Below are 16,854 nucleotides of genomic sequence, written 5' to 3'. Positions count from 1 at the left end.
CTGATGACTAAGGATACTGAAATTTTCTTTAGGTACTTCTTAGCCAGTCGATATTTCTCAACCGAGAATGCATTGTTTAGTTCTGCTCCCCATTTTTTAATAGTGTTATTTGATTCTCTGGAATCTAACTTCCTGAGTTCTTTGTATATATTGGATATTAGCCCTCTGTCAGATGGGCCTAATTATCCTTAGGTTTGATCTTTTCATTGTGTCCTAGATTTCCTGGTTGTTTTGGACTAGGGACTTTTTGAGTTTTACATTTTCTTTGACGGTTTTGTCAATGTTTTCTGTGGTCTCTTCTGTCCTGAGATTCTCTAATCTCTCTTGTATTCTGTTGGTAATGCTTGCATGTATGTCTCCTGATGTTTTTACTAGGTTTTCTATCTCCATGGTTGTCTCTCTTTTTGATTTCTTTATTGTTTCTATTTCTACTTTTAGATCCTGGATGGTTTTGCACAATTTCTTTACCTGTTTGGTTGTGTTTTCCTGTAATTTCTTTAAGGGATTTTTGTGTTTCCTCTTTAATGGCTTCTGTCTGTTGAGCTATGTTATCATTGTTTCTTTAAGGGAGTTATTTGTGTCCTTCTTAAAGACTTCTAACATCATCATGACTTGTGATTTTTTTTCATCTTTATTAACTTGGGTATTTCTTATTTACATTTCAATTGTAATTCCCTTTCCTGGTTTCCAGGCCAATATCCCCTAACCCTTCCCCCACCCCTACTCTATGGGTGTTCCTTTTCCCATCCTCCCCCCATTACCGCCCTCCCCCCAACAATCATGTTCACTGGGGATTCAGTCTTGGCAGGATCAAGGGCTTCCCCTCCAACTGGTGCTCTTACTAGGCTATTTATTGCTACCTATGAGTTTTGAGCCCAGGGTCAGTCCATGTATAGTCTTTGGGTAGTGGCTTAGTCCCTGCAAGCTCTGCTTGGTTGGCATTGTTGTTCATATGGGGTCTCAATCCCATTCAAGCTCTTTCAGTCCTTTCGCTGATTCCTTCAACGGGGGTCCCGTTCTCAGTTCAGTGGTTTAATGATGGCATTCGCCTATGTACTTGCTGTATTCCAGCTGTGTCTCTCAGGAGAGATCTACATCCGGATCCTGTCAGCCTGCACTTCTTGGCTTCATCAATCTTATCTAGTTTGGTGTCTATACATATATGGGCCACATGTGGGGCAGGCTCTGAATGGCTGGCTGTTCCTTCTTCCTCTTTTCTAAACTTTGCCTCCCTATTCCCTCCCAAGGGTATTCTTGTTCCCCTTTTAAAGAAGGAGTGAAGCATTCGCATTTTGGTGATTTTAAATCAAAATCTTGCTTTTCTGGTTTGTGTGGGAACTGGGTTTTGATGATGCTAAGTGTCCTTGGTTTCTCTTTCTTAGGTCCTTGCCCTTGCCTCTAGCCATCGGCTTATCTCTGGTGTTATCTGGTTTTGCTGTCTCTAACTGTGGTTTGTCCCTCCTATAAGCCTGTGTGTCAGAACCACTGGGAGACCAGCTCTGTCCCAGTGAAATCTGGGTACAGAGAGCTGTGGCATTCCCTCATTTCTGGGTGCAGTCCTCTTTTTCTATTCTTAAGTTGAGGGATAACTAGCTTGTTTCCAGTTTGCTGTAATAATGTCTATCTTTATTACTTTCTGTTTCTTCTCTTCTTCTCTGATCTTCATACCTGATGGTTTGTATAATCAGTAAATACTCAGGTCCAGTAAGTGTGTCTCCACTGGATTCATTTTGCATTTGTTTTGTTTTGATTTGGCCTACATTGACCCTGGCATGTTGCCCCTGAGAACCTTAAATTGAGTGTGGTCTCCTGAAATGCAGAAGTCATCTGAAAAATTTTTGTGCCAGAATATGGGGCCCAGGTTTTGGTATAGAGGATAATTCTATTGGGTGTACTTTAATGGGAGGTGTGGCATATAACAGGATTATTAATTGGGTCTGTGGTGCTGGCATGGTCTCCAGCAAATACTTTGATATTTGGGATGGAATATCGAGTCATGATTACAGTCATTTTTAACACTTTAACAATTTTTGTGTATATCTATTATAGTTTTCTTATCTATTCACTTTTTTATGAATATCAGTTGGGCACTGATGCATAGAAATATTTTAGCAAAGAACATAGATAAGTTAGTATTCCTATGTTGGATAAAGACTACTTTGGCTTTTTTGCTTAGAAATGGTGTTGTGGTAAAGCTTTTAAAAATTTTCACTAATGTTTCCATAATAACTCTGTAATCATTAAGTCGGTCAAGGCTGGATAAGTATTCTGATATTTCAAAATGCTACACTCAATATGATCTCTTTAATGTCTTTGAAGTAGCCATTTCTACAGTGATGAAATGGAATAGAAAGTTAGTATATTTTAGTTTTCTCTGATAGTTAATAAAGTTGAATATTGCAAAGAAATATTTATTGGGCTTTATGTTTCCTTATTTTACAGCTGTCTTTTTATTCAATTACAGTACTTATTGATGAACAAGTCTGTGTTCTAAGTATTTGTCTTTGTCATTTCATTGTATATTATAGATATGAAACACTCTGAGATATATACTTTGAAATTATTTTCTCTCATTCCATAGGCTGCTTTGTCTCTATAGAAACAGTTTCTTTTGTGGTGGATAAACTAATTTTATGAAATCTCTTTTGTTGGTGTTTTGAAGATGATTTTAGCACTACTTGCTAAAATCTTTTTCAGAGAGTTTGTATCTGAATCTTCAAGTACATTCTCTCTGTTTCCTTATGGAAATTTCATTCTTTCAGACATGGAGTGAATAGTTCTAGTTGTATTTGAATTTACCTATGCACTGGGTAAAAGTTAAACAGGTAATATCATTCTGTAGGGAGAGGAATAGTTTTGTCAGTGATTCTTGACCAAAGAATATTGTCACCAAGCTACGATTTTCATTTCTTCAAAAAAAAAGTGGAAACTGTAGCTCTTGTGAATTTTGAAAAAGGGTCTCTCACTGAAACTTGGGATAATTACAACTTCCCTGGTGTGGTACAGGAGGTATAACATTGATGAATGTGAAACTTTGTACATGTAGAGAAGGAAAAAACCCCAGATGTATAGAAAGCTGTATCTCATAAGAATATATCAAAATGAACTCAGAGCAAAAGCAAATGTTTGTACTAAGTTAATGATTATTTGGAGAGTTTTGTCTAGAAGGGGCATTCATGGACAGGCATAAATCTCTATTTGGGACTCTGAGCCACATGGACCTTTTAGAAGATGTATTCCAGAAAACAGATACAGTGTTAAATAAGTTTAAGAGAAGAGGGAACAAATCACTTAGAGCAAGGATGATTAGTTTCAGAATCCATATTATTCCTAACATAACTGTCTTATTTGGGGTTTTACTACTGTGAATAGACACCATGACCAAGGAAAATTTTATAATGACTCCATTTAATTATGGCTGGCTTATAGGGTTAGAGGTTCAGTCCATTATCATAAAGTGGAAACATGGCAACATACAGGCAGGCAAGGTGCTGGCAGAACTGAGAGCTATACATCTTCATCTGAAGGCTTCTAGTGGAAGACTCATTTCCAAGCATCTATGGTTGAGGGTCTAAGAGACCACAGCCATAGTAACACACCTTTACAAACAAGGTGGCTCCTTCTAAAAGTGCCACTCTCTGGGCCAAGCATATAGAAACCATCACAATAACCAAAGCTAGAAAAGAATGGGAAAAAATTGGCAGGAGCCATTGAAAACCTTAAGCAAGGCTTTGAGTAGATCATTTGAGAAGTCGATGGAAACAAATGATCTTTGCTTGCTATATGAAGCTTATGTCCAGGTGAGACATCTGGAAATCGATTAGAAAGCAGTAATAAGATCTTTTAGGAAGACAAGTACAAAATCTAGAATATTGACTACTTCTCTGGCTGCTAGTGGACAGACTATATGTTATTTCTTAGGCAAAGTCACTGAAGTGGGCAAAAACCTAAGTCACACTCAAAATTTCATAAGTATAAGTCTCCATAATAAACTATGTGGGATTATGCACAAGTCACACATAGAGGCCAGTGAACAACTATGTACACACCAGGCATGTTCAGTGTAGGACAGGAGGTAAGATATGGGGACGAAGAGTAGAGGAGGGAAGGGAGACTGTGATCAGAATGTAAATGTTATATAATTTAACCAATAAAATATAATATCAAAAAAGGAAGAGAATAACTCTATATAACAATATCATTGCTTCAAGTATATTTTTCCAAATCACTGTTTTAATAATTTACATGAAAAGGCATTTGTAACAAAACAAACAGTACAAAAGAAAAGGACAATTGTTCACTACATTCATTCAGCTGGGAACCTATTTCTGTGCTCATGAGAATAGCAGAGCATTTCCTAACCCTCACCCACTGTGCCACTCTGAAAAGAAGAGCCCGTACTTCACATGAGTAGCACAGTAGAGATAAGGTTGGCAGTGTGGACAAAGGTAAGTAACCTGTGATGGTGTGATTGTATCATTTCTGGCCCTGTAATTTGTTTATTATGCATTGGTATGGGCTATGGATAGACGTCAATAAGGTATTTCCTTCCCATCAACTATGGCATGGCAGATTGCTGACATGAAGTAATGAGAGCAAGAAAACTGTCACTATCTCTTCCTGGATACAACACTTGGAAGATCATGGCCAGCATCTCTCTTTGTTAGCACACTACAGTTGGTCGTGGCTCTGCATATTAAAGAACAGATAACCCTTAGGACATGAGAGCAGGAGTGTTTGCTCTGCCTCTTACTGGTTTCAGCATTAAGTAAGGTATCTAAGACATAGCTGGGGAGCTCTTTCTGATGATGTGGGTGTGGATTAGCAACTATCCAGTCATAGATAGATCCAGAACTTTTAGTTTGTCCTCACACACGTTTGCTTTATGATCTTCTGGAGTACATGAAAGACCCAAACTTACAGATTCAGAGCTTCAGAATGTCAATTACATATGGGAAGAATATGATATTGCAGAGCAGTCCTGGTAGGTAGCCCATATAGATAGTATAGTACAAGTCATAGAACTCAGAGTCAATACATGAATCAATACAATGAATATGTGTAGGTAAAGAAATGTGGGCAAATGTTATGCAGTGGGACATACTGGCAGTCTATTCTTTCCTCATAGACATTTTTGTTTATCTTTGTTTGTTTGTTTTTCATTTTGAGGGAGAATGTCACAAGGGAGATGGTTGTACAACTGGATAGGGAGATGAATGGAATTTTGTGTGCCTGATTTTAAATTTAGGATGCATCAATACCAAGTTTTTTAAAAGGGAATGCAACATAAGAGAAAATATGAAGTTATCTTCCTCACAAAGCTATCTGGTGGTGGTTCTGCAACTGGCTCAAAAGTTTCAAATGATGATTGAAACAAGTAAAGATATCAAAAAAACCATTTTCCATATCTGTAAATACTTTGGAAACTTAAACTCTTAAATTCTATATTTTAAGAGGAACACATTCTTCTTAGAACTGATGGTTATTCCCAGGTGATACTGTGGAATATTATATACTGTGGAAATCTTCCACTCCTTGGGATGACTGTGAACTTTCAAAAGTGTAAGGACTGTTTACAAAACACAGAGGACTTTGGATATAGGGTAGGCATAGCCTTCCAAACTAAAACATTTTCTTCCTGGAGAGATGTTCTTCATGACTCAGAAAGTTCTATCTTGAAGCATTCCATTACACATTGTAACTCCTTTAGACAGATTTAAATAACTCACTTGACTAGAAAGCCATTATATTATAAAAGATAACATTTAAATTATGACAGATAGCTGTTGCTTTTCAATATAAAAACATAAATTCAAACAGACCATTATAAATTAATTAAATACCTTGAGAGCTTTACATATATCTTGTTCATATTCTAACATGATATATTGAAAATTAAATACATGATAATTTTATATGCTATTTATGTGGAAATTAAGTTTTTAGTATGATTAATTAATGGACATTAAGAAAATATATTCCAATGGACTTTCCAAACTAAATGTTTTGCTATTTCAAGCAGAAGGAAGAAAATTTATGAAGTTCAAAATAAAGTTGAAACAATAAATAAAAAGGAAGAGTTTATTTCAAGAAAGGATACAAACATTTGAAATGATCCAGGAATAGAGCCATCAGATCTTAGACTCAGAAAAGTTGAATGACCAAAAGCATGAAAAGTAAATGGCTTTTATACTATAATATTATAATATAGTTAGGTAAATAAATAAACCCTGTTATAATTGCACTCATATTATAACTGTATAACATATTTTAGAATGATCTATTAATGATTACTATGAAGTTGTTAACATAAAAGCTACACTTCTTTTTTTCAACTATATTTTAGGAGAATTCTTCCGTCTAAAATGTGCTTTTTTCCTTACATGATTAAAAGAATTCTTGTCTGGTCTCAACAAGATAATGTAACACTTGGGACCAAATATGAAGGCAAGGAGTGCTGTACTGGAAGCCAAGATAGAGAATACTTCCATAGCCACCATGACCTTCCCTTTAGTGCTGTAGTAGACAGGAAGAAAGGTGACCCAGACACAGAAGAACACTAGCATACTTAATGACAGAAATTTCGATTCATTGAATGTATCAGGCAAATTTCTAGACAAAAAGGCCATGGTATAACTTCCCAGGGCCAAGAGACAGAGGTATCCCAGTACAGCGTGGAAAGCAAGAGATGAACCCTTGTTGCACAAAATGATGATGTGTCCATGTTCAGTATGAGGATCTTGGTCAATGAATGGTGGTGACATTGTCATCCATATTCCACAAAGAAGAAGTTGGATCAGGGTGCAGATAGGAACAATGTAGTATGGACCCCTTGATATCATTAGCCACCTTACCATTCTTCCTGGAAAACTGACCTTAAAGGCAAGAACCACAGTAATAGCTTTGGCTAACACAGTGGCAAGAGCCACAGTGAATGCAACTCCAAAAGTGGTCTGCTGAAGGATGCAGGCAGCTGTGTTGGGCTGACCAATGAAATTCAAAGAACATAGAAAACAGAATTTGAGTGTGATGAGCAAAATGTAACTCAGAGCTTGATTATTGGCCTTGACAATGGGAGTGTCTCTGTATTTCACAAAGATCCCTATAACAAAAGCTGTAAGTGCAGATAAACACAAAGCTATGCTGGCTAGTGCCATCCCCAAGGGTTCTTCAAAGGCCAGAAAGCTCGAAGTTTTTTGGTAGCAGTTGCTCTTCTCTGTATTTGGATAATGACTTTCTGGACACCTCACACACTGGTCAGAATCTGTTCGGAAATATATGTTATCATGAGGCCATGAGTCCAGGCTAAGATTTTATTATGAGACATTTCTAAATACAGGGATTGTCACAGAAGTCACTGTACTTTGTTTTCTCGGGGACAAATTAATTAAATACTGGTATGCATAATTCTAATTTTATAAAGGACACCTTGTTCCTTATTTCTTTCCATTTTTATATTCACATGTAATAGGATTTGATCCAATCCTTCTTTAATTACTATCATCACACTCATTTCCTTCCCTAACTTTTTACTCACTACTCAATGTGCTCTGTATCTCTACTTTTTACATTTTAATAACTACTCAATCCATTTACTAGAGCTGGTGTATGTACAACTGGAATGGTTTCAGTGGGAAAATATGTAGACTTTCAAGCTCTAACTTTGTAAAGAATAGTATTGTTATCTTTTCAGGTACTGATCACCTTCTAGTAAATTCCTTAATGATGTTCTTAATTGTAATTTAAATTTTACTAACTTAATGATTTTGTTCTCTTTTGTACTATTTTTTTACCTTTAGTGACAATGCTATACCTCTTGTGAAAGTAACTGAAATAATAAATTATACTGCAAAAAGCTACCTGGGCCCTGATAGTACTCATAAGTCACATATCCCTTTTAACTTAAACATAGAAACTCTAGATAAGAGGACGTATTCGTTACAAAACTTTTCAGATAATGTTTTCTTCTATGTGAATCCTAAATTTACTTTTTTTCCTCAAAACTCTTTGTGCTCTCAAATTCTGTATATTCTCTGCTGGAGCTTATGAAATACACGCTACTACATTAGGTAGTACTCAAATATCAGTCAATAATATGTTTTCTTACCATTTGAAGCAAGAATATATTTTCTCATAAATAGATTATTCCCAGAAGATGTGACGGATTTTCAAAAACATTATAATCCTCTGCTGTGAATCTTTTTAAATATTTTTGGAAATATTATGATTAACACAAAATAGATGTTACTATATTTATAAATTGTATTATCTGGGTATGTTAGTTTGAACATACTCGGTCCAGAGAGTACCACTATTTGGAAATGTGGTCTTGTTGAAAAAAGTATGTCACTGTGAGTGTGGATTTTAAAACCCTCATCTTAGGTGCCTGGAAGTCAGTCTTTTCTTAGAATCTTTCACCTGACAATGTAGAACCCTCACCTACTCCTGTGTTTGACTGCCTGGATGTTGTCATGCTCTTGACTTGAGGATAACTTACTGAAAATTTGTAAGATAGTTCTAATTAAATGTTGTTCTTTTAAAAGTTGACTTTGTCAAAGTTTTTGTTCACAGCAGTAAAAACCAAACTACAACATAGGCAATACCCCATTTGTGAGGTATTGTTGAAATAAGATTGACTGTGTTTTTGGTTATAAGAATGTGAAACTTGAGATTTTGATTTGGAAAGCAATACAATGCTTTAAGTACGGCTTAATGGGCCATCCTTGTAGGAATATGGAAGACTTTGTTGCTGAGGGTGATTTGAACTGCAGAAGCTTAGTTCTAGAAGTAACAGAGGAAAATAATATTTAGATGGGACTGCTCTTGTGATATTTTGATGAAGTATGTGTCTTCCTTTTTCCCTTGTCTAAAGAGCCTAGCTGAGGCTAAGATAAAAAGAATTATATTAACTGGATTGGAAAAGGAAGCTCCAAAGAGCTGAACATATGCTTTGATCTCTAGTTAAGTCTCAAGAAGAACATTTTCATGCAAGCATAGCAAGATTAGAAAAAAATATATAAAACACATGGTTCCAGTAAAAATAAAAGGGCACCAAAAAATGAAATAAAGTTGAGTCCTATGTTCAAAGAGAGAATGACTGTATTAAGAGAATAGATCTCCAGGTAAGATCCCACCCAACAAAACTTATTGTTTGTATTTTCAATTGAAAAAGGAATGGAGTACAATCCTGAAATACAGGGCAAACTCGAAGACACAGGCCTTTGACCCACATGTGGTGAACAGTAGCTATGAAAAAACATAGACCAAGGCATGGTGACAAAGAAAAGCAGGTATTTGAGTTTAAGTCCAGCCTGTGACAGACTCAAATCCAAGTAGAGAAAATGTAAGTATGATAGCATATTTTAGCAATCTGGAAACAGAGCCGTGGCAGACCTCTGAGTTAAAGATCAATCTACAGATCAAGCCCCAGTACAGCCAAGCTTATGCAGCTAGAAAATTGTAAAACAAAACCTGGTAATAGAAATGGAGAGCCATATTCCAGTACTAGTAAGCAGACAAACTTGGCAGCATTGGCCCTGGGGCTCTGGCCTATGGGTTAATAAGAGAAGGAGATTACTGGAACAATTGAGGCTGGTTAGCTGGAGCTCAAAAATTAGCAACAGTTAAGAAAAGAGCATCATCACTGCGGTGAATTCATCTGGGAAGTGTTTTCTGTGAGAACATAGAAGCTGTATACCCAAAGTTTTACCTAGTGCTGCAGCTGGACTTGATGTTAGAGTCACACAAGTGATACTGATTTTGAAAGTATGAAGGAGTCATGGAGAGTAGCTGAGACTTGGCACTATGGAAGGCCAGAAAAGCCATTGGTGAAGATAAAGCATCAGTGGCAGTTGTTAGCCCAGGCCTGCAGGTGTCGTACAAAGACATTGAGGCTTAGCAGCATGAACAGAGCCTATGAAAGGAAATTAATTGGTGAAGCCTAGCGGCAATGGGAGACCCAAATGTTCTGGAGATGCCAGAAGCATGGTATTATCACCAAGAACACCAGTAAGAGTAGAGTGGAGTCAACCAGAGCCTGGAGTGCTACGGAGGGCAGAGCTATAGAAGTAATACAAGCCCTTCAGAGGAGCCTATAAGATCATATATGGATCCCAGACATTGGAATGAGAAGCTATAATGCTGAAGATGCCTTGGAAACACCAAAAAACAGAGCCATAGGATATATGCTGAGGAAAGCTGCTAACAGGGATTGGAACCAGATAAGAAGAAAAGACGTTTGTTGCAGTCAACAAAGATGAAAAAAAGTGTGGAGGTATGAAGACTTCCTTGATATCAGACCTGGAGATCCAGAGTTTGGAGTTTGCCTTGTGTCTTGCTTTGGGCATTACAGTTAAGAGTTTAAATGAATCTCAGGAGAGACTTTGACCTTGCACTTCTCACATTAGTGAAACTGTTATAGATGATATGGATGTTATAAATTGGATAAAATGTACTTTTTTATACTGCTATGCCTAGGTATTGCTTCCATAGACTCAACTGTTTAAATAAGCCTATGGAAACCAAGGAGTGGAATGTCCTTGTTTGAATAAACTTGGACTAGGGAGTGTCACTATCTGTAGGAATGGCCTTGATGGAAGAAATATGTCCTATGTGCATAGGTTTTAAGACCTTTGTCCTACCTACCATGAAGATAGTCTCTTCCTAGCAGCCTTCAGAAGATGTAGAATCTCATCTCCTGCTGCATCATGCCTGACTGGATGATGCCATGTTCACACCTTGATGATAGCTGTCTGAACCTCTGAACTGGTATACCAGCCTCCAATTAAATGTTATCCTTATAAAAAGTTGCCTTTGTCATGGTATTTGTTCATAGCAGTAAAACCCTAACAGACACAGGGGGGTATGAACTAATTCTATATTTCTTAAAATAGAATTGATAACAAGATATCAGTTTTATTTCATTAATATTATTCAATTGGTATCTTAACATATAAAAAACAGTATATTACCTTACTGTTAAACATTCTATCTATAATATTTTCAAATTTATAAAATTTAGCATTTCTTTGAGCTGCATCCTGTTGTACAATATAATTAACATGAACTGCACAAGTTTGTTCTTAGTGTGTGAACTATTATCATTGTGCACAGGATACATTGAAAAATTCACTTTATATATTCGTGTGTGTGTGTGTGTGTGTGTGTGTGTGCAAGGATTTCATTGGGTGAAATTGTGACAGTAAATTTTATTATTATATAAGGTTTGTATTAAAATAAAGATAGTATAGATAATTCATGAGAATCAGAAGTTTCCAAATGAAGTTGAAAATTGTTGTTTCAAATATGGAAAAAATTGTGTGGAGTTTTTATAGGGATTGCAATAAATCTGGGCATTGCTTTTGGTTAGATAGACATTTCCAGTATGTTATGTCTACTCATCCAAAAGCAAGGGAGATAGTTCCAACTTCTGATATCTTCCTCAGTTTCTCTCTTCAGGGACCTGAAATTTGTGTTATACAGATCTTCCACTTACTTGCTTAGAGCTACATGAAGTTGATGTTATTTGTGTTTTTTTGTGAATGGTATTGTTTCCTTATCATCACTATCAAATATTTTATTCAGGTTACTGTTTCCTTGAGTTAATTTTATATTCAGCCACCTACTTGAATGGTTATATCTGCTGTAAAAATTCTCTTGTATAATTTTTGGGGATGCAAAGATGGTTCAATATACAAAAATCTATTAATGTAACCCACTATATAAACAAACTCAATGAAAAAATCACATAATCATCTCATTGGAAGCTGAAAAAGTATTTCAGAAAATATAACACCCCTTCATGTTAAAGTTTTGGAGAGATCAGGAATTTAAGGCCCTTACCGAAACAGAGTAAAGCAATATACAACAAACCATCAGCCAATATTAAACTAAATGGAGAGATACTTGAGGTGACCCCACTAAGTTAAGGGAAAAGACAAGGATGCCCACTCTCTCCATCTCTCCTACATATATTAATCAAAGTTCTAGATGTAGCAATAAGATAATAATAATAGAATGGGGACATAAATTTGAAACAAAATAGTCAAGGTATCACTATTTGTGGATGATACAATAGTTTAAAAAGGTGACCTCAAAAAAAAATCTACCAGTGCCCTTCTACATCTAATAAGCAACTTAAGCAAAATGGCGGGATAATAATTTAACTCAAATAAATTAGTAGCCTTCCTCTACACAAAGTATAAACAGATGATAAAAAGATCAGATAAACATCACCCTTCACAATAGGCACAAATAATACAAAATATCTTGGTGTAACTCTTACCAAGCAAGTTAAAGTTCTGAATGAAAAGAACTTCAAAATTTTCATGAAAGAAACTGAATGACGCCCTTCAAAATATTCACAAACAAAACAAATAATTTGGTGTTACTCCAACCAAGCAAATGAAAGATCTGTATGACAAGAACTTCACATCTCTGAAGAAAGAAATCAAAGATCTCAGAAGGTGAACTGGTTTCTGCCCATGACCAGAACTGAACTGAAACAGCCCAATAGCTCCCAGCACCCAAATCTCTTGGAAGCTTGGACAATCCTGAGACCTCAAGAGAGACAACTATTTCAGTCCATATTTCTGACCCAAGAGGAACCTTCCTAGTTCCCTCTGTATACAGGAACCTAGGAGCAGTGAGGGTCAGGTTTCTATCTGAGCCCAGAGCTGAAAGCCAGTCACCAGGAGCACCTACACACCTGAAAGCAAAGCTAAGACCAACTTTTCTGCTCCAAGGGAGCCACCTGGTGGCCTCAGGGCACACAAAGGGAGAAGTCATCTTGGACAGGACATTTCCCATTTCTGACTGTGCTTGGGGCTGAAGCAGGCCCACATCTCCCTGCACCCAAATCTGAGCTAGACCCTCAGAAATGCTAAGGATCCTGAGACCTCAAGGGAGATCACCACTTTTCTCACATTCCTGACACAAGAGAATCCCACCTAGTGCATTCTGAACTCTCTGGGCACAGAGACCTAGGAACAGTCATGGGCAGGACCTGTCGGGTTTCTCCCTGTGCTGAGAGATGAAAGCCAGTTGCCATGAGCACCTACACATCTAAGAGCAGAGGTACGACCAAAATTTCCTTACCAAGGAACCCACCTGGAGGCTTCAGGTCACACAAATCCAGGAGTAGCTCTCTGCTCCAAGATCCAGCTGAAAGAAAACAGGTCTACAAGAGTGCTGACACAGGCCTACAGGATGGTCAAAACACTGTCAGAATCAACAAAACAATCTAACACCAGAGACAACCTGATGGCAAGAGGCAAGCACAGGAAACTAAGCCACAGAAAGCAAGACTACCTGACATCATCAGAGACCAGTTCTCCCACCAAATCAAATACTGGATATCAAAACACACCAGAAAAGCAATATTTAGATTAAAAATCACATATCATGATGATGATAGATGTCGTTAAGAAGGACATAAATAAATCCCTTAAAGAAATACAGGACAAGAAAGGTAAACAAGAAGGGGCCTTTAATGAGGTAACACAAAAATCCCTTAAAGAATTAGAGGAAAACACAAGTAAACAGGTGAAGGAATTGAACAAAACAATACAGGATTTAAAAATAGAAATAGAAATAATAAAGGAAGCACAAAAGGAGACAACACTGGAGACAGAAAAACTAGGAAAGAGATCAGGAATCATAGATGCAATCAAGAGCAACAGAATACAAGAAATAGAAGAGAGAATCTAAGGGGCCGAAGATAAAATAGAAAACATCAAAACAACTGTCAAAGATAATATAAAACGAAGTCCCACACCCGAGGATCCCGGCCCGCAGCAGCTCTCTGCTCCCAGACCCCTTGAGAGAGAGAGACCCAACCGCCTGGTCATGTGGGCACTCCTGAGGCTGCAGAGCAGAAGAGACCACCAACACTGCTCACCCCTGCCCACATCCCTGGCCCAAGAGGAATCTGTATAAGGCCTCTGGGCTCCCGTGGGGGAGGGCCCAGGAGCAGCAGGACCCCTGCCTGAGACACCGCTGAAACCTGAAGGAAACAGACCGGATAAACAGTTCTCTGCACCCAAATCCTGTGGGAGGGAGGGCTAAACCTTCAGAGAGGCAGACAAGCCTGGGAAACCAGAAGAGACTGCTCTCTGCACACACATCTCGGACGCCATAGGAAAAAGCCAAAGACCATCTGGAACCCTGGTGCACTGAAGCTCCCGGAAGGGGCGGCACAGGTCTTCCTGGTTGCTGCCGCTGCAGAGAGCCCGTGGGCAGCACCCCACGAGCGAACTTGAGCCTTGGGACCATAGGTAAGACCAACTTTTCTGCTGCAAGTGACCTGCCTGGTGAACTCAAGACACAGGCCCACAGGAACAGCTGAAGACCTGTAGAGAGGAAAAACTACATGCACGAAAGCAGAACACTCTGTCCCCATAACTGACTGAAAGAGAGGAAAACAGGTCTACAGCACTCCTGACACACAGGCTTATAGGACAGTCTAGCCACTGTCAGAAATAGCAGAACAAAGTAACACTAGAGATAATCTGATGGCGAGAAGCAAGCGCAGGAACCCAAGCAACAGAAACCAAGACTACATGGCACCATCGGAGCCCAATTCTCCCATCAAAACAAACAGGGAATATCCAAACACACCAGAAAAGCAAGATCTAGTTTCAAAATCATTTTTGATCATGATGCTGAAGGACTTCAAGAAAGACGTGAAGAACTCCCTTAGAGAACAAGTAGAAGCCTACAGAGAGGAATCACAAAAATGCCTGAAAGAATTCCAGGAAAACATAAATAAACAAGTAGAAGCCCATAGAGAGGAGACACAAAAATCCCTGAAAGAATTCCAGGAAAACATAAATAAACAAGTAGAAGCCCATAGAGAGGAGACACAAAAATCCCTGAAAGAATTCCAGGAAAACACAATCAAACAGTTGAAGGAATTAAAAATGGAAATAGAAGCAATCAAGAAAGAACACATGGAAACAACCCTGGATATAGAAAACCAAAAGAAGAGACAAGGAGCTGTAGATACAAGCTTCACCAACAGAATACAAGAGATGGAAGAGAGAATCTCAGGAGCAGAAGATTCCATAGAAATCATTGACTCAACTGTCAAAGATAATGTAAAGCGGAAAAAGCTACTGGTCAAAAACATACAGGAAATCCAGGACTCAATGAGAAGATCAAACCTAAGGATAATAGGTATAGAAGAGAGTGAAGACTCCCAGCTCAAAGGACCAGTAAATATCTTCAACAAAATCATAGAAGAAAACTTCCCTAACCTAAAAAAAGTGATACCCATAGACATACAAGAAGCCTACAGAACTCCAAATAGATTGGACCAGAAAAGAAACACCTCCTGTCACATAATTGTCAAAACACCAAACGCATAAAATAAAAAAAGAATATTAAAAGCAGTAAGGGAAAAAGGTCAAGTAACATATAAAGGCAGACCTATCAGAATCACACCAGACTTCTAACCAGAAACTATGAAGGCCAGAAGATCCTGGACTGATGTCATACAGACCCTAAGAGAACAGAAATGCCAGCCCAGGTTACTGTATCCAGCAAAACTCTCAATTGAAATTGATGGAGAAACCAAGATATTCCATGACAAAACCAAATTTATATAATATCTTTCTACAAATCCAGCACTACAAAGGATAATAAATGGTAAAGCCCAACAGAAGGAGGCAAGCTATACCCTAGAAGAAGCAAGAAACTAATCGTCTTGGCAACAAAACAAAGAGAATGAAAGCACACAAACATAACCTCACATCCAAATATGAATATAACGGGAAGCAATAATCACTATTCCTTAATATCTCTCAATATCAATGGCCTCAACTCCCCAATAAAAAGACATAGATTAACAAACTGGATACGCAACGAGGACCCTGCATTCTGCTGCCTACAGGAAACACACCTCAGAGACAAACACAGACACTACCTCAGAGTGAAAGGCAGGAAAACAACTTTCCAAGCAAATGGTCAGAAGAAGCAAGCTGGAGTAGCCATTGTAATATCAAATAAAATCAATTTTCAACTAAAAGTCATCAAAAAAGATAAGGAAGGACACTTCATATTCATCAAAGGAAAAATCCACCAAGATGAAGTCTCAATCCTAAATATCTATGCCCCAAATACAAGGGGACCTACATATGTAAAAGAAACCTTACTAAAGCTCAAAACACACATTGCACCTCACACAATAATAGTGGGAGATTTCAACACCCCACTCTCATCAATGGACAGATCATGGAAACAGAAATTAAATGGAGATGTAGACAGACTAAGAGAAGTCATGAGCCAAATGGACTTAACGGATATTTATAGAACATTCTATCCTAAAGCAAAAGGATATACCTTCTTCTCAGCTCCTCATGGTACTTTCTCCAAAATTGACCATATAATTGGTCAAAAAACGGGCCTCAACAGGTACAGAAAGATAGAAATAATCCCATGCGTGCTATCGGACCACCACGGCCAAAAACTGGTCTTCAATAAGGGAAGAATGCCCACATATACGTGGAAATTGAACAATGCTCTACTCAATGATAACCTGGTCAAGGAAGAAATAAAGAAAGAAATTAAAGACTTTTTAGAATTTAATGAAAATGAAGGTACAACATACCCAAACTTATGGGACACAATGAAAGCTGTGCTAAGAGGAAAACTCATAGCGCTGAGTGCCTGCTGAAAGAAACAGGAAAGAGCATATGTCAGCAGCTTGACAGCACACCTAAAGGCTCTAGAACAAAAACAAGCAAATACACCCAGGAGGAGTAGAAGGCAGGAAATAATCAAACTCAGAGCTGAAATCAACCAAGTAGAAACAAAAAGGACCATAGAAAGAATCAACATAACCAAAAGTTGGTTCTT

The 16,854-nt window shown here is 37.8% G+C and overlaps 1 protein-coding gene across 1 annotated transcript in view; it reads right to left on the bottom strand.

Moving 5' to 3' along the window:
- Positions 1 to 6,335: 6,335 nt before the first annotated feature.
- The window catches only part of Vom2r10 (vomeronasal 2 receptor, 10), a 47,549-nt gene continuing 37,030 nt past the window's right edge, over positions 6,336 to 16,854 (bottom strand). The window contains exon 6 of the mRNA NM_001099469.1: positions 6,336 to 7,264. Coding sequence (NP_001092939.1) covers positions 6,336 to 7,264 — 929 coding nt within the window. The remainder of the gene's footprint in view (positions 7,265 to 16,854) is intronic.

Source organism: Rattus norvegicus, chromosome 1 (genome assembly GCF_021556685.1).
Source record: "Rattus norvegicus strain SHRSP/BbbUtx chromosome 1, alternate assembly SHRSP_T2T, whole genome shotgun sequence".
Taxonomy (NCBI): Eukaryota; Metazoa; Chordata; class Mammalia; order Rodentia; family Muridae; genus Rattus; species Rattus norvegicus.
The sequence above is the reverse complement of the archived record's forward strand: the minus strand, read 5'-3'. Positions and strand labels throughout refer to the sequence as shown.